The following is a 25,970-nucleotide window of genomic DNA, read 5'->3' on the forward strand; positions in this document are numbered from 1 at the left end:
ATAAATAAGTTTTCGGTCTAGAACAATCAGATGTTATGCTTAATAACAAAATGTTCAAAGAGGATGTAAAAATAAATTAATATTTTACTATTCAACTTCAATGACAAAGCAGATCTCAGTTCCAGATGACTAAGAAATTTTCAGCCATGAAAGATAAATGAACATGTTCTGCCCTTCTGTAAATGTGCAGCTATCACTGAAACCAATGGAAGCTATAAATATACACACACACACATATGTGCCTGCAGGAAAGGGCAGAATTAGGCCTAGGTCATACAGAATGGTAGTTTGCAGTTTACATTCAGGTGTGTGTATTATTTTTAACAAACAGAACTGCAGAACGCTCATGTATCATATACTTCTCAGATCCTGCAACAGCAAGTCATATGAAACAGGCATAGAAAAAGTCATCACTGTACAACCACTGTTTGTTTTTTAAAGTCAGTGTCAAAACCATAATAAAACAGCTGATTTTTTAAACCCAGATACATTGTTTTAAGTGCTGAGTTCGTGTTAGCTTTTTTCTGTTTTAAGCACAAGAATCTATTAAAACAAAAAAGGCAAAAGTGGCTCAGAAAACAACAAACTCTCTAACAACATCTTGCAGCTTTACTAACACCTATCTGATGCTAGAGTAAATTGAAAAACAATGTAAACACAATGAGGTACAGATACCAACAGACATTTCTCACAACTGTGGGCCTCCTCCTGCAAACACTACCAGCTCCTGAGCTGGGTTGATCCCACTGAGTCTGACTGCATCTCCCTGCAGCAGCCCCTGCCGCGGTCCTGTGACCCTCATGTCATGTACCGAACACAGTTCAAGTGCCTCAGACTTCAAAATGATTCAAATCTACGTTTCATTTCTTTAGAATTGAAAAGATGAAAAAGCTCCTGAAAAGCCTTATATAAATGCTCCCTTAAAACTATTAAAGGTTTTCTGTTTCAAGGTAAATCTAACAAAATATCAAACTGCTTTTAAACTAGGCAAATAGTGTTCGCCCTGCTTTTTGTAAAAAAGCAACATTATTCCTTTGCTGTAAGCCACTTATAGTCTCCATTCACTCTTCCCTTTATTTTACAGAAAGTAAGAGGCAGAGCTGTTATCATTTTGTTGGTGCAATCGCCTGTGGAGTTCTGAACCAGTCCTATGGATTTTTATTGTGATGACACTGAATCTTAAATTCATCGCTTTTCACAAGTCTTTCCTCCAGTTTGTTTTACTCCACTTCTTCACTCTTCTCAGAACCGCCGCCAGCTGAGTTATCTGCCTCATACTTTTTATCAAGAGCATCTTCAAAGGATTTCCCACTGCAGTCGTAGGTTTTACTTGTAGATCCCGTATGTGTCCGAATGCGAGCTCCTGGCTGGTACAACTGCATGGCTGGGCGATCCTAGAAGGAAGGAGATGTGGTTAAGGCTCTGAGAAACCCAGGTAGGATACATGCGTGGGATTTTAAAGTGATGAATATTTGTCCAGAAGGTAGATTTTGTTTTAGATCACTATACATTTCGTAAGACCCAGGAAAAAAATAGAAAGTAATGAAAATTGACTGAATATTCAATATCTGTCTTGTTTATAACACTATTCTTGGGAGCCAAGCATTCTGAATAAATGAAGAAAGCTGTAAAAATTAAAGATCCTATGATACAGTTGGTGTAAAAAAAGAGAAATACTGCAGACAATTATCAAACACAGTATTACAAGTAAAGCTCTGAAAAATGTTGCTAGTGTTGCTGCTTTTACTAAATCAACCAGAAAGAACAATAGCCTGTGCATTTGCAACCCTGCAGATGAATGACAAATATTAAGTATAAGCCTAAAAAAATAAGACAAAACAGACAACAATTTAGCAGGTAACAGCTAAAACGATACTCAACTAAACTTTATGAACTGGTATGTGTGTTACTTCAAATCATCAATCACTACCCAAAACTTAAACAAGGAATGCACATTTTGATTACATGTATCAAAATAAAATTGCAGTTAATTGCTCCACTTCATCAAGCCTTCCATGCTGAGTAAGAGAACAGATGAATTCACTCACGGATAACAAACAATTTGAATATGCACAGGCTTTGTGAGTGACCCAATCATGCATACACTGATTTAATCACTGGAAAATGGAAAAAGGAGCCAGTTTATAAGGAAAAGATACCTCAAATTTGCAAATGTTGATGTTCCACAACTCTTGAGAGAAATTTTTATTCTTGAAATTTCAATAATAAAACATACTGCTTAGAAACTTTGCTTCAGAAGACTTTTCTTGGAGTACTTTACTCTCACTAGTTTTTAATGTTATGAAGCAACACATTCACTAAAACCAGAGCTTTTGGTTGAAGTCTTGTGTTAAGTCTAGCAAACAAAATTAAACAGCCTATTTTAATACTGTGGCAGAGCACTGAAATTGTTCTATATTAAACTATATTAATTTCCCTCTCTATAATTTGAAGTCACTTTAGTCTTTTATACTCTTTTTCTTATTCCCAACATCCAATTTCCCTTTTTCTTTCTTCTTGCTTCACTTTAGTTTGTCTTTTTTTGCCTCACTTTAACCTTGATCTTTAACCAAATCAGATATCAAGATTCACTACTAATTCACTAATTAGTGCTTTGCAGCGTGACATCAAATGCATAGCAGACATCTTTCTGCGTCACAGCCAGCTGCATAAACTCAGATACTCCGACAAGCAGTACCCATTGGAAAGTTTAGGATAAAGGGTCCAAATGATTTTTCATATCACAGACTCTGTACCTTGCAGCTGAATAGCTAGTCGAAAGCATAAAAGTTAGTAAAACTGTTACTTACACTGGAACTGCCCCATTTTCTACTTAATTCTTAAAAATTTCATAAAGAAGTTCAATCTCTGCCTAAAAACTTGTGCTGGCCTTGTTAATTCTATAGGTAAGTTGGAAAACTCAGCCCCTCTTATACCTATGTGATAAATACTCTATGAAAAAGATGCTACACTGCAAAAAAATTTACTTATACTGCTTATTTTGTTAGGGAGCAAACCTAGAACTTGAACAGAGACTCAGTGAGCTACCAGAAGTGCAAGGGAAAGAAATAAAAAGGAGGTGGCTTCTTAAGGCTTGACAAAAAGCCCTTAAGTCCCACCATCCAGTTCCAAGGTGGCAGATTATTTCTCCACATTTCAAGTGCAGCGTGGCAAGTGTAAGAAAAATTGCTTTTCCCATCTCCCTGTTTCTGAACTAGCCATTTTTCTGAGTGAGCTTGAGCCACTGATGGATGTGAAAAGTGGCTAATGTGTACGTACAGATAAATGTTACCCATACCGTCCAGATGGCCTTGGCATAAACAAGAAGTAGGACACACCAGCCTTTCTGCATTTGCATAAGGTCACTTACGTGACACGCACAGCGAGTCAACCTGGACTTGCTCTATGCACACTCCGTGCAGACTTGCTCTGCACGTGACCAGTTTACCCCTCGGCAGCCTTAGCCCATGTGACAGAGCAGTTGCTCAGTTTGAAAGAAGAGTTGTACTTTTGCAGAGTAAATTTCTATAGAAAAAAAGTGGTTTGGTCATCTTTTGTGGAAAATGTATGATCAGGAGGGAGAGAGAATGAGGCTGACAAGGACAGCCACGTCCTGAAAAGACCCTGGCACATCCATGAAATCAGAGAGTCTGAGAAAAATGACATCCATGTCTCCGGGAGACAACAAAGGACGGCTCTCCTATGCACGCTGCCACAGGCTCCACTTGCACTGATTTTGCACCTGCTCTTTCCGTGACAATGACCATGAGGATAATTTATCCTAAGCAAATGACAACTTTTCTATACTGGCAGGTGTACAATACTGGAGAATCTGCACACTCATACTCTCTAAATACTATGTTTTCTTAATTGACTATTTATTTAAGTTGTTATAGTCCCCCTATCAAGCAACGCTTGGCAAATCTATAATATTTTATGTGCTAGGTAATGGAAAAAAAATGGAAAATTTTTAAAAGACTCACACACCATAGTTTTTAAATTTCATTACAAAAGTGTAACAACTTTTAACACTCATAAAATACAAGGCTTCCAAGAATAGCGTTCTAAAAATGCTAGGGTTGAAAGGAAGACAGAAAGTCTTCTAGATACTATAAATATGAATGAGCAGAGACCTGTAACCTTAACTTATTTTAACCACTTTTCTCCCCTCATAACAACAGAAAGAAGTCTGGGTTTTAATGAAAATGAAATAAAGAACCACTTTTTTTTGAAAAAGCGTCTTTATGCTGAGTTTGCAAAAGTAAAACCTGTGATCTTGAAGCACATTAAACTAATGAAAGATTATCCTAAATGAATAAAAGAACCTTATTTCTTATGCGCTCCTTTTTGGATGCCATGTCATCACACTTGTCCTCTTTACCCAGTTTGTCTACTGCCTCCACAGTGAAGCTGTAGTTGTAGTTCCCTTTCTTTCCTCTGTCTTGGTTGTATCCTTTCCCCCATTTCAGCTCTTCTTCATTCCTTCTCACAAACTTGTCAACCTCATAGTGAGCTCTATGCTTTCTGCCATCATCCAATCGATACCTTTGTCTTTCAGGTTCTTTTTCTCGAAATCTTCTCTCCATATCTCTTTGCTCTTTGTCACTATCATTTTGTGACCTATAAATATGTATAAAAAGAAAGAAAATCCAAGCAATTAACAGTAAAACCAGCTATGATACAAAGCCTTCCTTTGACTTCAACAGTATTTGTATCAATTGTACGGCAAGGCTGTTTTCTTCTCATTAAAAAGGGGTTACATGCAATTTTGCTGTATGTCTCACCCACAATATGCCCTTGCCTATGCATTCAGTTCGAAATAGAATCATAGAATCATAGAATAGTTTGGATTGGAAGGCACCTTAAAGATCATCCAGTTCCAAGCCCCCAGCCATGGGCAGAGACACCTGATACAGGACCAGGCTGCCCAAGGTCCCATCTACTCTGGCCTTGAACACCTCCAGGGATGGGGCAGTCACAGCTTCCCTGGGCAACCTGTGCCAGTGCCTCACCACCCTCATCGTGAAGAAATTCTCCCTTATGTCTAGTCTAAATCTGCCCCTCTCCAGTTTATACCCATTGCCCCTTGTCCTATCACTACAAGCCTTTGTGAACAGTCCCTCCCCAGCTTTCTTGTAGCACCTTTCAGGTACCAGAAGGTCACTATAAGATCTCGGAGCCATCTCTTCTCCAGGCTGAACAAGCCCAACTCTTTCAGCCTGTCAATATATCAAATAGCAGACAAAGCTTTGCAAGCAAAATCAGACTTTTATACAACTGTCACAGAAGGACAATTCTTCTACTGTTATCCCTCTTTGCAATCCCATAAATAGCTCCCCAATACTCTTCACATAAACTCATAAATAGTTCCCCAATACTTCTCACATAAACTCAAGCTGCGTGATTATCTCTTGTGGCCTGTTCTCGAGGTGACTCATGTATATGAACACTCTCATGAATGGGAACATTCAGGGCCTGAAGGAATTGTGCAAATATCATGTATCAATTTGCAAAGTTTTATGACTCTATTTAACCAAAAATATTCACTGCAATTGCAGAAGGCATTTGTGGTACTTATGTTACCTACATTACAGGCTTTTGTTTGTTATGTCTCCCAAGTAATTCAGCCTACCTTTGTGTATTTTATTTAGGCAAAAGACTATTACCTTACTACAACACAATAGCTAATTTCTGCTATGCTACAATGGGTTTATATTATAAAGAGTACTAGTCCGCAACATTTTGTTGCCTGTCTGATACATACATGTTGCCTCTCTTTTTCACTTCCTTCCGTGTTCCTGTTCAGCAAGCGGGTGCTTTTCTCATAGAGCCAAACTCCAAATAGTGAAGAAAGGTTACAGAATAGATTGAACTTTAAAGGAGCAAATACAGGCAGTACCTTTTATTATATTACATTTGTGTAAATACTTAAATTTGAAACAAGGAAGTTGTTTTTCAAAGTCTGCTCACACCTTGGAAATCGGTAGATGGAATCAGAGAGGACGGAGATTTTCTAATGCTGTAGTGATCAAATGCTTCTCATTTACAGTGGCTTAATATCGATAAAAGCATGTCTTTCTAGACAGGTTTTTTTATTAAAATAACAGAACTGTGGACATTTTCAGCCTTTGCCACAAACTTGGGCACTGGTGGGGCTGCCAGACAGAGGGCCCCATCTCAGGCAGAGCTGGAGGTCAGCAACAAAACCTGAATGACAAGTAAGTTATTCAGCATTTCACTATACTACGTTTGTGTCAGCATAACGCATTCACCAAGTGGAAGCAATGTCCCAGCCGTCACAGGCACCTGAATCAATCACAGTTACAGAGATACTGTACCTATAGCATAGATACATATATCTAAAATACTATGTTAGCTCTCAAGGGGTATGTGGCTGTAAGTTGTTTTATTTCACATTTAACATGCAATTCTAGACATTAATTGCAAGTCCTAGCAAGGCTCAGAGCACGGCCTTCCAAAAAGCAAGACAGACACAGCAAGACATCTAGCCAGGCTGGATGAGGCTTTGAGCAATCTGGTCTAGTGGAAGGTGACCCTGCCCATGGCAGGGGGATTGGAATTGTATGATCTTTAAGGTTTCTTCCAACCCAAACCAGTCTGTGATTTGTTGCTACAGCACTGCCTAGAACCTGTCTCTTCCCTTGCCTGTTGCTATGAGTGAGGAAGGAACAGATGTGCCTGGAGGCAGGCAGGCGACAGGGACACAAACTCCAGTTCAAGAGTAGTTGAAGTATCTTTCTAAAATTCATCCACAGTTAACAGGAAGGCAAGTGTGGAAATGGCAGAGCAAGCAATTGCAGAATATAGATAGAAGAGAAAGTTACACAGCCAGAGAAGGACAAAGCAGAAATTCATGGGAGTAAGGGAAATGGAAGTATACTTCTGCATAGTTTCAAATCCCTATGTGGCCATGGACACTCATGCGCTTAGTGAGGATTTAATTTGTGGTAGAAAGCTATTACTACTGAGCCTTTAAATATGGTTTCAAACAGGCAATTCAGTCTTCTGTGTGCAGGGCTAGAAGTTACAGTTTATTACTGGTTTCTGAGTCAGTGACAAAGTAGCTGGAACTTCTAATTCTCAATCCAACTAAAATAGCTTATAGCTTGCTATATAATCACACCCACTAATAATCGTGATGAAATGAGCACTTGGAAAGACAAAGTAACGCTTACTGTATCTGAGCGGCCAAAAGGATTCTGTTTTACATCTGGAAAATCTACATTAACGCCTTATTAAACTCACAGTATCAATAGTAAAATTGTTACAGGGAACTACCAAAAGCTTAATACATAAAAGCCTTACTAGCAAACAACTGACTTGCCCCGGGAAGTGTTTTTGCTGGCCCTGTTCTCTTTCCTTTGTAGAAGATCAATGGAAGAGTGATGAATATTTTCAATTTTCATTAGAGAATAGGAAATGGAAGCTGTCAGCATCTTTCATGGCACAACATACTGAAACATTGAGCCTGTGTTTGAAGTCCTTAGAGACAAAAAAAGATGAATAATGCGTGTATTATACTATTGGCAAACGATTTATTCGATTAGCAAATGTAGTGGTTTTATTTTCCAGCACTGAAAGTTTCTTTATTTTTCTTTATTTTTCTGTCTGCCATTAGGAGAACATTTGCAGCTCCAGCATACCCTTCATAAAAATCAAGAACCTAAGTGGTTAAAGGTTTAAACTACTCAGAATAGACAGGTAGCTTGAAGGTTCCTGGAGCACAATCCCAAGCTTTCTCTGATACTTCGAATGTAATACCTTATGTAAACTATTTAAATGCTCACATTTTTCCATATGTACAAGTTGCACATATACATGACACTTCTCAGATTCGGCTCTTTCATTCTGCAAAATACTTTTGAAAGCTTGGCTGAAAAATTCTACTTAAGAACAAAGTTTTATTTATCTCAGCAGCGTATTATTCTTAGGTAAGTATCTTATATAGCTTATGGGTGAATCCTACTTGCAATGGGATATGGATGCTGAGGGACAAGCAAGAGAACCAGCTGCTGAAACCATGCGGTAAGACATTTCTAGGCTACAGCAGCTACAGAACTGGGCTATACCTCTTGCTCCCGCTATTACTTTGCAACACAAAAGGCAGCAGGACACAAAGACAGCCTTCTGCACCTATCATAGGGCTGTCATTCACAGCTTAACTATTCTGCCATTGTCCCGTTTATCAAACATATTTATCTGTTTAAGGCAGCAAAAATGAAGAAAATGTGATGGGAGGGCAAGGCACTTAAGGCAATTTAGTCTTCGACATCAGTAATGGAAGGAAGGCCTTACCTGAACTCTTGATTTGGAGCAGGTGAAATAATGAAACTCTGAATGACTTTTCATGCAGAAATGGTTTAAGCCTTCAAAAGAAAACATTTAGGATCTGATTTGGAGCCTAAAAGATAAATATTACTTACTTTTCCTTAACTTCTTTTAGTGAACCCTCCAATGATTTGGATTTTAAACTCCCAGATCCAGGTGGTTTATCCCACTTGTTTTCTTCAATGTCAGCTTCTTCACCTTTTTCTTTGTTCTTTTCACTGGCCAGCTCATCTCCTTTCTCAGGCTTCTTAAGAAGCTAAGAAATATTTGGTTATATTATGAGGTAAAATTATCCTCCTCTGTTATAACAGACATTTTAAACAATGTATTAAATATATCAAAAAAACTACTATGACTGAAGATACTTAAATGCTAGGAAAATATCTTATTAAGTATAAAATTTTAAAACTCATTTTAAAAGGGCAGTTTTCTTTTGCTAAGGAGGGGCAGTCACTAGCAGGCATTCAAGGGCACACTGCTAAATATGCTGAGAATACTGAAGAAAGCACTTACCTAACTCTTCTCTCCTAAGTTTTTTATATGAAGAATTACTACGGTCTAAGACTTCTTAGAAATTGTATAGCAGAGCTCAATGCTATTGCCAATAAAATAAAAAGCAAAACCTCTCAGACAAAAGGAGCCAGATTAATACTTGGTGAAATATTATATATAAACTGTGTTACATGTGAGCTACTTGGAACGGGCCAGCACAGAGAAGTAGGTGCTTGGTATAAATACACCCCAAGAGAAAAACAGACTGAGGGCAAAACTACGTTAACAGAAAAGATCACATTGCATTTTCACCTTGGAGATTAAGATTTCCAATAAGTCTGTTCCTTTCACAATAAACAACCCATGCAGGGCTTGAGCAGCACAGCATTACAAGAATAACCTTCATGGATGGATTAGCTGTCTCAAAAAATTTTTCTAACATTTCAAGAACAAGTAGAACATCTCAGAAGTCTTTTGATTCCATCAGTTTTTCTGAAATGAGCATGGGTTATTTTTCTCCAATATTTAAAATTTCTATAATGTTTTGCTCAGGTAATATTTTCCTTTTCTTTATTAGACAGAAGTAGCTGCCAAGGTCACATTGCCACAGATATGTCATAAATACTGGGGTCCTTGGGGCAAATAGGTCTGGGTAGTAAATTTTAAATAAAAACTCCTTTTTCTTCTGAAGTTCTAGCATGTTTTTCATTTTGCTTAAATATGAAAAATCTGTAACTCGTCTTCAGAACTTCCTATTTTTCACATCCAGGTGAAGGCAACTGTCCAGGAAGAAAAGGAAAAGGAAAGAAGTACACAGCTTTCTGGCTTCCCCTCACCACATGATATGGAGTGAGTCTGTGCGCTTGCATCAAGCTACAGATTTTTATACCAATTTTCCTCTTCAAAACAGCCTAGAAAAACTTTCCAATACAACAAAATTTAGTTCAGATGAACAGATGTATCTATGTCATCTCATACAAATAAGGCTTTAAATACCCAGACATAGCACAAAATCCACCTGCCTAAGTGAAGGCATAAAAAGCACATCTACTCAGATTGTTATAAGATAGCACAGCCTGAGATTAGCAAGGCACTGTTATAACTTGCTTAAAGCATACTATTCAATTAATCCTGAGCATAAACATAAAAAAAAAAATCTCAGCACATATGGCTAGATGAAGATTTGCGTGACAGAAAGTGTTAAAGCCAAATTTGTAATAATCTTCCAACACGTTGGCACAGAACAATTTGGTTCTGTCAGGATACGTTGGCACAGCATGTGACAGTGTTGTGTAAAGATACCTGAGTTACCTGCATCAGCAAGTACCTACGATAATTAGTCACACTTTTTAACAATATTACTTAGTCAAAGCCCTACATTACTGCTCCTTCCAGCCTAAACTGGTTTGGTATCTCCACACTGCACTGCAGTACACTGCATAAAAAGTGTGATATACCAAATGAACTTCCAGATAACTCTTCAACAAAAAAATCAGGGTGTTTTTTTTTTGTAATTAAGGTACCTTGATCCTTATTTCTTTTTCAGAAATCTTCTTTTGCTTCTCTACCTCTTTTCTTTTACGTCTTTCTTCTTCTCTGTGCTTCCTTTTCTCTTCCTCCCGCAGGCGTTTCTTCTCCAATTCTCTCCTCCTTCGTTCTTCTCTTTTCTCTTCTCGTATTCTCTGAAGAGTTCAAAATGACTAGTTGTAAATTGTCCAACAGAAAACCATGTGAAACATAAATGTTGAACTTCAGGCAAAAGTCTGAACGTACCTGCTTTTCTAATTTTCTATTTTTAATATATTCCAAAAGAGGTGTTGTTCTTCTAGCTAAAACACAAAAAATTTGTGATACAGTGTTCAACTCCTAAAATACGTACTCATTTCTTTACTTCAGTACTAATTCTTTTTTTTTCTAGCTTTATCTGCAAGGGAGCAAAATAATTAATAAATCTATATGTTTTATGTATTTTTTAAGGCATGCTCATCATTCTGTTTTAGAAACACTTGGTTGCTTTTTTTGCTGTTAAGGTTAGAAACAACAGAGATATGTTGCATGATTATTTAATGTTTAATTAAAAATCCTATCTTTCCAGTTCAGAGAATGGCTTTTTTTTTTTCCTCTTAATCATCACATCATTACTCACCAAAAAGGAAACTTGCTTGGAATCTACTCTTGCATTTTAATTTTGTACATCAAAACCTAGCTATGTTGCCGTTTGTATACAGACCACATTACTGCAGTCGCACACAGCATTCTGCAATCCCAGCTTTCGAAGTACATGATGAAGGAAACTTTTTCATTCTCATAAAACATTTCCCTTTAACTACCATTTAGCATTCACCTCTCCATGGGAAAATGGGATGAATAAGAGATAACTGATTTGTCTCAGCTTACACAGCAAAGTATCAGCAGATTCAATAAAACTCTGGCTTCCAAACAAAGAAATAAAACGCCTCATCTACTAGATCACACAGCCTTCTCATGTTACAGAGCTATCTCCACTCTGAAATCTAGCCTAAGCCACCTGCCTGAACCATCTCCAGACTCTACAATAACTTGGGAGGCCATAATTGAATCCGGTCTTATGCAAAGCATTCATGACTGTCTGTACTGAATTCAAGCTTGAACTCATGTACCTATAGCTGTGATTAGTTACAACAAATGCCATCAGTCTTAGATGTCCCAGGATAGAGTTACAGAAAATATTTGCTACTAGAAAGAATTAATTATTTGCAGAAACAATAAAATGAAAATAAAAATAATTAAATTTAAAATGGCATAGCTGAAATCTAGACACAATTTATATCCCCAAAACACTTGAACGTTTTGGTTTTCAAAGTCTATAAATACCTTGCTAGCAACCCATTTGTTAATGACAAAACCTCGTTACACATTTATGAATAGGAAGGCTTAATAGGATTCAATTTTTATTTTTAGCAAATACCACTGGTCAAAACCAACAATCAAAAAAGGCTGTTGATTAGTAATCTTCCTCCCTCTATCCTTTAACTTCCCATGCCGCATTTCTCCTCTACTTTTTAGCAAATTTTAGGTACCCAGCACCCTCCCTATTCTCCCTCCTCCTCAAATAAATTCCCCTGTTTGAGCAATGTCTGCCTCTGGGCACTTTCACATGCTGAAAAGGTCCATAAATGCTACCTGGTCTGAGGAAAGGAAAACAAACAGTGGGAGTCCAGTACATGACACTAGTCATGACTAAGCCTATGGTGTAAGAGGTTTAATCAGAAATTATAACCTGAAGTTCAAAGAAGAGAGGCATTGTGATCAAAAGAGGAGGGCAAAAAAGAATGTTTGTCAAACTTGAATCTTATCCCTCTTATTGATGGGCCTTGCTGCAAATAAAAATCTAAGAGGTTTCTCTTAAAACGTTTAAGAAATTTTAATAGAAAATAAATCACAAAATGAAGCCTGTACTTTTATATTTTGTCTTGCTCTCTTCAAACAAACCAGAAGAATGAGCTTACCTTTACCTTGTTACAGAGCAAATATCTTTTGTATTTCCCTGTCACACTGAAAGTGAAGAGCTAACACATCTGATGTGATGCATAAAACATACTGGTTTGTGGTAACACTGTCTGGAAAAACGCTATGAATGCGAGGCCCAATTCTGCCAGCTAAGTCCTGGGTGTGTCTTTCATTGACTTCAGTAGGAGTAACACCTTTGAAACTGGACACGAAACTAAACCCTTACATAGTTTTGCTATCGTGCTATCCACTGTAGTGATCATTTCTATATTGATAGCAACGGTCATAGTTTTGCATAGCAGAAAAAAATAGAGCAACTAATCTGATTTCCTGTGATGCAACAGAACTAAAACATCAAAACTTTTGATGTAAAGCTGCCTTCAGCCAACACTGTTACTCTGAAATCTGCAACTCTCAAGGCTAATAATTTTCATTCATAGTTAGAATACTTTAGAATTAATAAATCTGTCTTGAAATTGCAAACTGCCTTGGAATTTTTTTGACTGCTTTTACGCTGCTGTCAAATATTAGGAAAGATTTGGGGTACATTAAAATTTCTAGGGAACTTCTCTCTCTAGAAAAGCAACAAACAAGTTTTACTGGTAACAGAATCCTCTAAATGCCCACCCTTCTAACATTTTCCTTTCCTCTAAATTGTTTAAGTTCCAAATCTTGCCACTTAACTATTAATTTATGCCTATGCATAATAATTAATGCCACTGTATAGAAACACTTGTCACAGGCAAAGATAAACAGACAAACAGCATTAAACAAACAAGGCAGCTGCTTTTACACTGTAAAGAAATAAAAGCAAAGGCAATTTTCACTTTTCTACTGACTGTCACACCTAGGGAAATAGTAAATATTCTGCATGTTGTCACTTGGAGATACATCACATCAATATTACATGTCATTCTGAAAACTGAATACTGGCACTGAAGATTTCAGTGCTGGTCTTACTATGGATTTCCCCAGAGACTGTGAAAGTCATGCTGCATGCACACAGAAATCAAAAGTGTTGCCTTACTTTCAAAGCTTTTGCAGAATCCCAACTGTGAGAACAAAGTGAGATCATTTCATGTTTCTCAATAAAAGCAACTAATATCAGGGACCAATTGTTAAGTATTCAACTATTTTATCTTTTAAAAAGAAATCTTCCATCTTTCAACACATATGTAAGTATTCTGAAGTGTTAAGGACTTATTTGTAGGCCACTATGCATGCAAAACTTCCAGTGAAGTCAAGAAATTCCAGGGATTTTAAAAGAACAGGTTGGGTGCTTCCTGTCATTACTTGGCTGGGTAACAAAAATTTAATGGCAGCCTCTGTCAGACTGAACAGATCAGCTCTTGCAGGCAACATCATAAAGATATAAAAATAAGATACTTAAGTCTCAATAATAAGAAAAATTAGGAAAACAGACCAATGAGTTCCCTTGTTTTGGCCTCAATCTCTCCCAAAAGAATTTCAGGATTGGCACAGATTTTTTCTTCATCAGCACAATAACTCTCTAAAAATTTCCTATATTCTGGATCTGTGAAGAAAAATTTTTGAATTATGTTAGTAGTCTGCAATGCGTGACAGAAATGGAATCTATTTTCCACTGCAACTTCAAGAAAATATGTTTACCATCATCAATGCTCCCAGCTTTGGCATCTTTCTTCTTCAGCTTCTTTTTTGAAATCTTCTGGAATGGAGCAAATTCAACCACCGCAGGATACTCCAGACCTTAAAGGAGATCAATGCTTAATTTCTGGAGCAGGGGAAAAAACATTCCTTATATCCAAGTAAGATCAAGTCTTGAAACTTGTGTTGAGCAGTCTTACTTGAAATCAAACGTGAATGTTTTTGCAATCCCATCCTAGACTTCTAATGAAAAATTACACACTGCAGTATTTCAGATTCAAAACAAAATACATTTATATTTTAATTACATATGTAAACATTAAATATTTTTTGGACATGTCAGCAAAGACTGTAAAAATGACTACTGAAGATGACTACTGTTGCACAATAAAACACTTGCATTGTGATTTATAACTCCCTTTTAATTCTTTACAGATATTTGTCGATTAGAAAAATTTACATAAAATCTAAGCCTGACAAGTGAATAAGTACCACTAAGAAACTGATCTGAAACAATTGAGTTGCCTCTGTAAGGTCTTGTTGCCAAAATGTTTTAAAAATAAAAATGCTGGGTTACACACAATCAAAAAAACATACCACCTGCTTTCGGAATAAAAATTGTAAAATTCAGCATGTAGAGTTGTGAGTTTTCTTTTTTTATAATGAACTACAGAACACCTTGCCTGTGTTTACTAGCATAGATTCTTTGTTTCGAATTCTGCCTTAAATACTGGATTCTTTTTGCAGTGGTATCAGAACTGTGCCTAGCTTTTAAATTTTGCCTGGTTTCCACTCACAGTAGGTTCAAGATCACACATTGCTCAAATCCACTAAAAACTTGGCTTAAATCTGCTGGAATATTTGTTCACTTTGCTGAACTCGGTAATCCTTGTTTGAATTTTATCCTTATAAATGCAATGGCACCACAAGCCTCACCAGAGGGGACTTTTGATCAAAATTTGTACTCTGTCTTTGCACAATCACGCCAAACTGGCCAGCTGCGTCCAAGCTCAGTTTTGTCCTGTACAGACTAGTCTGGCTTCAGTCCAGCATAACACCAAAGAAGATGCTTAATTTAGACACAGTGAAGTCTTGGCAGAATTATAAAAATAGCTTATTTCTAGTTCCTAATCTAAAACAACCCAGATTTTTCTGAGAAGACTGAAAGAAAATATTACAGATTAGAAAATCCTGGCATCTGTTGGTTAGGAGCTACCCTGACTCCTATGTTACAACAGAATTTCAAATCTAAGACTGAGACACAGCAAGGAATATATTGTTCTCGATCTCTAGGAAATATTGTTCTCGATCTCTAGGAGCATCCGTCTAAATCTGACCAAGTTAGAAGCCTATAAAATATCTCAGGTAGATATTTGTTAGTTTGGCAGACAGCTTCTATAGAGATCAACTCTCCACTACAAGTGGGCAGGACTACCATTCACAGCACACCCACAACACTGAGTGTACAGAATGGGCAATGTTCAAAGAAACCCACAAATTTAAGTCTGTTTTATACAATCCATGCATTCTTTTACAGAAGGTATAAAACAAGGAAAGCACCATTTCTTGGCTATGGCAGTTTCATGATACTGTAGAAGACCTGGATTAATCCACGCTTATATTACAGTTTTTGAAACCTGGGCAAACTTTTGTAGATTAACATTTTAAAGACGACTACTAATTTTGTTGCTTTTTCTTGGAACTCAACTCGTCAGCAAATGCTCTGTCAAGTCAAACCATACATGTCTCAAATTGGGCAACCAAAATGATGAAGACAAGTTTTCATCTTGTTTATTCAAAATGGGAGTCAGTGGCACAACTTTATCTCACAGAAGCACATTGAAGATGTAACAATTCATGCTTGCAATGTTACTGTTGTGATGAATTATGAAGCCTCCAGAAGACAATTAATAGGATCTTGATAGTGTGTTGCTCAAGGTACAAGAATGCAGATAAAGCATGCACACCACACAGAGAAACAATACTGCATGGACAAATATAATTGGTATTTCATTACTTTTTAAGTGCTAGATTTTAATATATATTCATATAACTAACTGTATAGCGAGCAAAAATAATAGGAAAAATGAAATGAATTCATGTTCTAAAATGGTATATGTATATACACACATTTAATATATTACAAATAGTCCAACCTTTATTATCAATGAAGACATAGCCATCAAAGCGATCTCTAAAAAGAAGGATGTCTTCAGGATTTCTAAAGTTAATATATGCTCTTGAGTAGAGATGAGGATAAAGGCTGCAACAAGAAACAATTTCATTTTCTGTTATTTACTACTCTGTTCAGGACTAGAAAGAAACAAAACTAGAAGGATCACACTGCAACTCTCATCGTTTTTGGGGAAATGGCTACCTCAAACACACATATCAAAGACTTTACATATGCATATCTAGTTATGTATATAACAAAAACTAACTGAACAACCAAATTTCTGAATGTAACTATGAAATCTACTCCAAAGCGGGACAAATATTTCTAGTTTGGTTTCCCTCCCTAAATTGCAGCACATACACTTCCATTTCACAGGATCAAAGCTTTAAGTCAAATACTTCATGATTTAAGATATGACTAATAGCAGTGCTTTTTGGGAACTTCTTGGGCATGCTGAGAAATTCTTCTGTTGCCGAAAAAGCAGAAGGGGAGTAAGAGCCTCCCAGTGAAGTGGCAGCTGCCATGCTGTCATTGGAATTAAAGAGATTTCCACCTTTAAGAAAGATTAAACAACTCAATACTCGGTAAGATAATACACTGAATTATGTACAAATGAATAAACACTAGCTGACATGTATGTGCATGAATATATACGCAATGTCTAGCTGTGAAGAATAATAAATGTGAAAATACAAAGCAATTCCAGCAAATGAAGGAACAGATACTTACCTAAAATAATTTTTCAAGAATTTATTTGCACAGATCCCACTCCAGGGGTAAATGTTTACTGTGCCTGATAAAAATGTCAGGGTTGGCACACCACCAACAGCAATGAAGCTGAGGTAATTTAATGAAAGACCACCCATCAGCTAAGTTATTTTGAGTCACAGCAGGTACATGCTTTAAACCCTAGCAACTGTGACATGAAACAGTTTGGCTTAAACTGCATTCAACAATGGCTGTGTATTACACCAGGTTTTGGAACAGGTCTGAACACAAGCCTGTAACTTTAAAATACCTTCGTTCATAATACTATTGCCACACACAACCCATCTTCAGAGTCAGATTTCACAATGAGCGAGAAAGAGCAAAAGTACGGGTTGGCTTACAGGATACACACATGTGGTAGCTCAGAGCAACACAGTTACTCCAAAACAAGTAATTTTTTCTTTTTCAAATGTGCATCCACATGGATTCCACCTTGGGTGTTAGTAGGTGAGCAGTGCTGTCAGTAAATAACCAATGATTCTGTAAACTCAACAAATCTGTGTTTGATACTGTAGCCAGGAAAAATGTTTAATAAAGAAACAAAAGGGCGGTTTTTTTCATTTAGATGTTTTGCAAATACAGTTACGAGGGTGTTTCTACAGCACACAGAGAATAAATGTCTAGTTCTAAGGAAAAACTACTTCATCCATATACACTCGCTATAGTTTTATACTCTAAGACGGAAATAGCATTGAATGAACTGTAAGCAGGTAACCAGAAAAAAATCCTGCTATGGCACAGCTAGGGCTATGCTGCTGACACAAAGCAGTGCTGAAAGATGCTACAGGCATGGCATGCTTGTCACAGCCTACACCGATGCCACACAGGTATGGACTGCTTGCAAGCAAAACCCAGACAGTATGACCAAATGAGCAATGGTGGCACGTGGCTGTGTTTTGTCACGGGGTTCTGCAAACCCTGCAAAGTCCTCTGTGATCAGACTTGCAAACCTCCAGTCTGAACACGCAGCACAAGGTTATCTCGAGGGTGGCTGTGAGAGATACCACCAAGACATAAAGCAGATGAAACAAGACAGCTTCCTTCTCACAGGTTTCAAAGCAAGAAAGATGAAACTTAACACTTATCATAATTACATATAGTTGAAAAAATATATTTAAAAAAGACCTACAATTATATGTAAAGGAGGAAACTTTATTGTGGCACTCTACAGCTGTGCTGGAAGAAATGCCTCTATGCTGCCTAATGGCTGGAACAGTGAGGAAGTCTCTTTGAGAGCTGGTAGCTCACAGGGAGCAGCACAGTTCCTTCTGTGTTAACAGGACTACTCTTATGTTTCATGTTCTTTGATATTTAAACTAAATGAGGCCAGATATTAGAGACTGATATGATTATACGCTTGAAGTGCTGAAGCTTCACAAGACGAAAACCGGAGTATTGAGAAAGCATTAGTTTTCAGACCAGTTATTATCTGAGATCGAGTAACTGAGTTTAGGTTCCTAGTCTGAACAACTACTTCCACGTTTTAACCATCTTCAGTTTTTGTAAAATACTTAAACTTCCCATAGGTCAAAGACTAGGATTCAGACAAGCGTCCCAGACACTACGTTATTGTGGCATTTCTTCTTTGTCTCAGCGCACAGCAAAGAGCTTCATTGTATAGCTGTTGGGTTTTTTCTGCTGTAATTTAGTAGCTCATGATGGGGCACATAATCACTGTGAATTAGAACTGAAAACACACTTATTCCTTTCTTCTTTCTTTTTGCTTGTACATCAATGTCATGTTTCATCTGCTTTGGCAACACAAACCTTTCCTGGTGCATAACAGTATTTTTCTAACATTTTCAGCTTAGAGTTATCAGAGTATCTTTCAAAACACGAGAAATATATGACAATTACTAAGCATTTACTAGAAAGGGAAAACTGAGTCTGAAATGTATAAACAGGACTCTGGAAAGCAGATATTTAGAATTTACCTTGCAAATAAAGGACCCGATGTTGTTGCTGAACTTTATTAACATCTTCCAGAACTTCATTCACATCAGCAGGAACAGATGAAAATATAAAAGCATGTGTGTGCACCACAGGATATTGTTGTGCACACTGACACAATAAAATAGGATTGTCTGTGCATCATTGTTGCTATATAGCACTGTAGAAGGTTGTAGAAACACAACTATGACAACGCTTAGCAATTACATGTTCCTTCTCTGATGGAGACACTTCTACAAATAAAGAGTTGGTTCTCATATGAGAAATGTAAGAGCAGATTAGATGTCAGCGTGCTTAGTGTGTAACAGCCTGATCACCAAGTGATTCAGACCCCTGTCTTAGCTTTTTGGCCAACAAAGTGAGCAAATGTGCCAAAAAATAAAAAGCAAAAAATTCACTCTCTAAATGGCAAGCTAACTGAATGTAGCAAATCAGAAATGCTTCCCACTGACCTGCATATGAAATACTGTCTCTTACTCTGGGTTTCAGACACCTGACTTCCAGTGGCAACTCCCATACCTTCACGTACCCTGGATTCCCTTTTCACATGTCGACTAAAAACCCACCAGTCTGGCAGCACAGCAACCAATGCACAGGGCCCCATGGGGCCACAGGGACCTGGGACTTTGTAGATAATATCCTTTTCCTAGGTAAAACCAACCCTGCTCTACTTTCGTATTTTATATTCAGCAGTGGATGAAATTGGATGAAATCCAGCTTTTGCTCTTCAGGATTTTGCCTTCCAGCTGAGTCCTCCGGAAGCATCACCAGACACTGTGCACCTCCTCCTTTTTTCAAGTACCTACAGCATAGATTTCATGTGGAATTTGAAACTCAGTTTTGAGGTTGCATGGTTTGTTTTATAATCAGACTGCTGGTTCTATTTTGCTATATGTTTGCTGTCTAGAACACTGCTTTCCAACCCATATTGTGTTTTGGACAGATGTACTGCACGTGATGTTGGCACCCCTGGGATACCAGAGTAACCTCTGTGGAAATAACCCAGATGAGTCTGACTATATACTTCAGTTTCTTTGTTTTCTGCTGTGAATATTAAAACTTCTAGGTTATATGTATTTCTATAATACTTAAGTCTATCGTCTCTTTAAACTCTTAGTTGTATAGTAATTTTAATAACAAGCACATTCTAATAGTTTACTTCTGCAAAGTAGTTTTTAACACAATAGTGTAAAAACTGTTATACAGGAAAGCAATTTAAAATACTTATCTACAATATAACAATATAAACAGCAACATGTAAACTATAAAGACATCACATCTTGGTAATAATACTTACCAACTTATAAGTCATGGTGTGGGTGTGTGTGTATAAATTAAAATACATGCATCTCTAAATCTAAATTTTGGAGTGTTAAATAAGTTTATCCATGTATATCATAATTTCTGATCAAATGGATAACTCATCACCTACATTGTCACACCAAGCTAAAATCCACTGGCCTTCACCCTCTTGTCTCTCACCTTCTGTGGTCACTCATATAGCGGACGGAATCAACATAGTTAAATTAACTCTGCCTTTCCTTTTTACAGATATAAATGAGCACAATTTGCCCAGCAGTGGAGAAGCAGAAAGACCATGCAGTTGTGATGACAGACTTGTCACTCACTCCATCCAGAACATGGTAGCCAGCAGTGGCATTGTCCCTTCAGAGCTGCAGTTCCTGAGAGCAAGCAGCCACTTACTGCACACAGTTAATGCTATTTGCCTACAGTAATCTTAATCTGAAGGTTGGCAAGAAGATATGAAGGGCAGTGGAGGAGTGTTGTTTGCAACAAGTTTAATCACCATGATACGTAGCATGGCATCGACTATTTCACTGGCTTTCACATAAGCAAAGCTTCGTTCAGGTCTCTCCGCTTTTGTAACCTCACATTCCAATTGACGAGTCGTAGCAGCCAGTGAGAGGTGCCTAAATTTCTGCATGGCCTGAGCTCAATCACTTGACTCAGGTTTTACAAGCCTCAGAAACAAGTTTCATGCAGACAAAAAAACCAGTAACTGGAAAAAAACGTCAATATATGGGATCTGAGAACAAGACAGACTGTCGGGAAGGCGGATTCTTTATTACCAGCAATACTGTGTCTATCCAACAAACATCCCTAAAGTCACGAAAACATTGTTTTGTTTGCATTTTGATGTTAATGTACAAGAGAGAATAAATGTAATGTACTGAATCAGATGAATGAAAAAAATGAATGAAACACAATTAGACAGTCACTTTCTGAAATAATTTTACTGAAACACATGTAACTGAAAAAGTTATACATTAATGACATTGCTTAATCAAATGAAATCTTAAAGTTTTATAGCTTGCCTATGATAACAAGTCAGTGTAAACATAAAAAGAACCTTCAGGCCACAGAAACAGTGAAATTAGAGATGGTAATGCATATTTTGGTTCACAGAAGAAATATAAGTAGCTACAAAGACGTTCAATCAAATTAAATAGTCCTTTTTTTCTAACTCCACATCCTCTGCGGTTCTACCAGAAAAGCTGAAGCATCTACTATTTTGTTGCTGCATGTATGTGTAACCACTTAGTCAGGCAACTGCCAGCAAGTTTCTTTCTGACTGTGGAATTGACTCTGAGAGAATCTATACACAGTTAAACATCTAAGAACACGGTGGCGAGAAGTGGCAGAACCCTTTCAGATAAAACCAGTCCAAGAACTAGACTGTTCCGAGTGCAATTTGTCACTAACAATTCCCTACAAAGGAAAATCCATCTGCTCTGGGTGGGGTCACCGCAAACTTTAAAAGCTGGTCAGTAGTACACAGCCAGGGACCCTCTGTAGCCAACAGAAAGAATATGGTGCCTGTGGAGGGTGATTGATTGCACACTAAGATAGGCGAAGATGGGCAAGATGGATCTTGACTTTAGTTTTTCAGATCACACACAGATGCAGTACACATGGTATTTTGTTTATTTCAGTGGTCAACTTCCTTCTCTTCTGGAAATTGTTTTGTTCAAACAGAATCATATTTTACCACTGTGATCCTAAGTAAATTGTATGAATATACTTGCAATTCTGATTTAATTAGATTAAATGCTATTTTTCTTCAGTTTTGCATGAGACAAATTAATAAGACTGGATTATTTGAAAATCTGTGAGAAATAAATAAAAAAACAATGTAAATAAACAAAGAAAACTAAGCTTAAACAGCACTCACTAAGAAAATTCTGTGATATTTGTTCTAGGTTGAATCTTTCTCATGACTAATAAAAGTCTGTTGCATTTTACCAGTGAAGGTTAAAACAAACATCAAGGTTTCAAATGAAATTATGCCCTATTTATACACAAAAAAATCTTCTGGTCTGAAACCACCAGTATAAAAGAAAAGGGCAGGATTGCATTGTGTCCGCATGTGTATCCAGCTTTTCACAAACACTCTAAGCAATTAACAAAACCAGAAAAAAAATGTGATTTGCTATGTCCAAAATACCTTACTTGGGTTTGAAGCACCTGAAATCCTGCACAAACAGCTCATCCTCACCTGGGATCAGCAGTGCAAAATTCAAAATAATCATGGGCAGGTAGAGGATGCAGCTGTTCCTCCAGTTGCTCCTTAGTTAGGCAAGGAGGAAGCCGTCGAATAACTACCTGTATACATAAAAGAAAATGGACATTTATCTTTGATCTAAATATTATAGAAAGAGACAAACCAAATCATATTACTAAACTTCAAAAGCACTTCCTCTAGTTGAGAAATTCAGTTGGAGTATGAGCCTCATAGTGATATACCTTCTTGGACTTGCTGACAGACGGAACCACTTATCTATCTAAGTTTCTGCTAACATTGTGAAAATGTAGGGTAACCGAAATATTCTGATGAAGAGCTTGAGAACCACCACAGTTTAGCCGACAACAAAAGATGTTAATAAACAATCAAAAAAATAGATACCAACCACACAATGTTTTCACAGTATCTCTTTTTAAAATGCTGTAAAAAAATAAGTGTGAGAAACAGCCATGTGGACACCAAGGTGAGAGAAGGAGGAGAGGAGATCCTCCAGGTGGCAGAGCAGAGATTTCCCTGGTGAAGGCCATGGGGCAGCATTGTCCAATGAAGGACCAACATGCAGCAAACATCCTCCTACAGTCTATGGGGGACCTCGTGCTAGAGCAGGTGGAGTGGAGGTGAACTGAATGGAGCTGCAGCCTGTGGAAAGCACATGCTGGAGCAGGTTTTCTGGCAGGACCTGCAGCCTGGGAAGAGGAGCCCAAGCAGAAGCCCACACAGAAGACCCACGCTGCAGCAGTTTGCGAACAACTGCAGCATTTAGAAGGGACCCCATGCTGGAGCAGGGGAAGAACTGTGAGGGGGAAGGAGCCGCGGAGAGGAGCATATATCTGCAAGCTCCAATTCCCACCCTACTGAAGGTAGAGCCTGGGAGGGAAGGGAGGAGGGTGGGAATGTGCTTTAGTTTTAATCTTTGTTTTTCACCATTCTAATTTCTTTAACTAACAATCAAGTAAATCAATCTTCTCCAAGTTGCATCTGTTTTGTCAACCTACAGCTTATTTCATCTTATTTTCTCCCTGTCCTGCTGAGGAAAGCAGTGAGGCAGCAGCTGGCTGGGGGTCTGGCAGCCACCCAAAGTCAACCCACCACACTCTATTTCCATTTCTTGCCCATATCTGAATTTAACTTAAAGTTATAATGATTTTCAGTGCTCCAGGGAGAGAGGATCTTATCAATGCTTATAAATATCTAACGGGCAGGTGTCAAGAGGATGAGGTCACACTATTCTCAATGGTGCCAGTAACAGGACAAGAGGCAATGGGCTCAAACTGGAATACAGGAATTTTCACCTGAAAAACATCTTTAGTGTGATGCATTACTGTGTAACCTGCTCTAGGAGAACCTGCTTTAGCAGGGAGGTTGGACTGAATGATCTTCAGACGTCCCTTCCAACCACAACCATTCTGTGATTCAGTTTTGCAATTTAGAAAATGAGCATAAATCACATCTCACAGCACTCTACCTAAAGTATTCTTCGAAAAGCGCTCAAATAGTGTCAGGGAGAGAGAAGTATTCCTGTTCTTCCAGGAGCTGCTTTGCCATAGCAATAGCCACTCCAGATGCCTGAAACATGAAAGGTGGAATTCCATGCAAATCTGCAGAGCTGTTGCTGGGGAATCTCAAAATACCCAAGTGAATAAACACCTGCATTCCGCAGATGAAGAAATGTCCATCTGAACATCTGAGTCTCCTGGAATTACTCTCAGTCTCTTGCACAGGGCCAACCCTCACCATGCTCCTCACTGCAATCCTCCTCAGATCACAAAATCCTAGCACGTGGGGTTGGAAGGGACCTCAAGGATCATCTGGTACAACTTTTTTAGGCGATACATAGGTTAAATGAGATGGCCCAGCACCATGTCAAACTAAGCCTTATAAGTGACCAGTGCAGAGAATCCACCGCTTCCCTGGGGAGATTATTCCAATGTTTAACTGCTCTTGTGGTGAAAAATTTCCTTCTGGAATGCAATTGGAACCTTCCCAGGAGCACAGAATCATAGAATCACTAGGCCGGGAAGGACCCACTGGATCATCGTGTCCAACCATTCACATCAGTCACTAAACCAAACCCCTCAGCACCTCACCCACCTATCTTCTAAACACCTCCAAGGAAGGTGAATCAACCACCTCCCTGGGCAGCCTCTGCCAGTGCCCAATGACCCTTTCTGTGAAATATTTTTTCCTGATGTGCAGCCTAAACCTCCCCTGGCGGGGCTTGTGGCCATTCCCTCTTGTCCTGTCCCCTGTCACCTGGGAGAAGAGGCCAGCTTCCTGTTCTCCACAACCTCCATTCAGGTAGTTGTAAAAGCAACGAGGTCTCCCCTCAGCCTTCTCTTCTCCAGGCTAAAAAACCCCAGCTCTCTCAGCCGCTCCTCGTAAGACTTGTTCTCCAGCCCCTTCACCAGCTTTGCTGCTTGAGCAACTTATATCCATTAACCTCTACCCTTCTCAATCAACCTCTTGTCAAAAAGGGGTTCTCCATCCTCTTGGCAGACACCCTTTAGCTACTGGTATGGGGGAACAAGGTCTCCCCTGAGCCTTCACCCTCTCAAGCCTGGACTAAATCCATCTCTCTCAGTCATACTTTGTAGGGAAGATTTATAAGCCCTCCCAGAGGCGCTCCTCACCTCCCACCCATCTCCCAAGTGACAGGGGACAGGGCAAGAGGGAATGGCCTCAAGCTCTGTCAGGGGAGGTTCAGGCTGGACATCAGGATAAATTTTTCACAGAAAGGGTCATTGGTCACTGGAACAGGCTGCCCAGGGAGGTGGTTAAGTCACCTTCCCTGGAGGTGTTTAAAAGACGGGTGGATGAGGTGCTCAGGGACACGGTTTAGTGGCAGACGGGAATCATTGGAGCCGATGATCCAAGAGGTCTTCTCCAACCTGGTGATTCTGTGATCTCCCCTCTCCCTCCCTCCCTCCCTGCGCCCGCGCCCCCCTCGCCCCTCCCGCCGCCCCTCACTTTGCTCAGCGCCGCTTTCTTCTCCTCCCGCGGCCTCGGCGGCGCAGCGGGCGGGTTGGACGGAGCATCCATGTCGCGGCGCGGCGACTCCCGCCGCGGCGGGATATCCATGAGCCACCTCTCCCGGCCACCTCCTTCTCCTCCTCCTCCTCCCCGCATCAGCCCCAGGCCCGGCCTCCCGCTCCGGCCGCAGGCGGGCGCGGCCCCGCGGGGTCTCGCGAGAGCTGGGGGGAAGCGTAGGGGGGCTGGGCCGGGGGCGTTCCCTGCAATTCTCCCAAGGGCTCGTTTAGTCATAGAGTCATGGAATAGTTTTGAGTTGGAAGAGGCTTTAAAGGTCACCCAGTTCCACACCCCCACACCCCCGCCATGGGCAAGGACACCTCCCACCAGAGCGGGCTGCTCAAGGCAGAGGGGATTCTGCCCCTCTGTTCCTCTCTTGTCAGACCCCACCTGGACAACTGTGTCCAGTTCTGGAATCCTCAACGTAAGAAGGATATGGAGCTGTTGGAACGGGTCCAGAGGAGGCTACAAGGATGATCCGAGGGCTGGAGCACCTCCCGAACGAGGACAGGCTGAGAGAGTTGGGCTTGTTCAGCCTGGAGAAGAGAA

General features: G+C 39.1%; 2 protein-coding genes across 5 annotated transcripts in view; one reads left to right on the plus strand and one right to left on the minus strand.

Annotated features, from left to right (window-relative positions):
* UPF3A (UPF3A regulator of nonsense mediated mRNA decay) lies at window positions 1-25,502 on the minus strand. 4 transcript variants are annotated; one of them, XM_069877454.1, is made up of 10 exons: window positions 25,362-25,502; window positions 22,368-22,474; window positions 16,113-16,219; window positions 13,960-14,058; window positions 13,754-13,864; window positions 10,615-10,670; window positions 10,365-10,523; window positions 8,445-8,605; window positions 4,546-4,620; window positions 1-1,394 (listed from the first exon to the last, which is right to left on the minus strand). In XM_069877454.1, exons 1-10 carry the CDS (start codon window positions 25,470-25,472, stop codon window positions 1,196-1,198), a joined length of 1,185 nt encoding a protein of 394 aa, XP_069733555.1. In that variant the 5' UTR covers window positions 25,473-25,502; the 3' UTR covers window positions 1-1,195. The 4 variants fall into 4 exon arrangements, with proteins under 4 accessions (XP_069733555.1, XP_069733538.1, XP_069733564.1 ...); XM_069877437.1 differs by having other exon boundaries at window positions 2-1,394; window positions 4,326-4,620; XM_069877444.1 differs by having other exon boundaries at window positions 1,256-1,394; window positions 4,382-4,620.
* RASA3 (RAS p21 protein activator 3) overlaps window positions 1-25,970 on the plus strand; it is a 270,506-nt gene that overhangs the window by 31,121 nt on the left and 213,415 nt on the right. The window lies entirely within an intron of this gene.

The sequence above is a fragment of the Phaenicophaeus curvirostris genome, chromosome 1 (genome assembly GCF_032191515.1).
Source record: "Phaenicophaeus curvirostris isolate KB17595 chromosome 1, BPBGC_Pcur_1.0, whole genome shotgun sequence".
Lineage (NCBI taxonomy): Eukaryota > Metazoa > Chordata > Aves > Cuculiformes > Cuculidae > Phaenicophaeus > Phaenicophaeus curvirostris.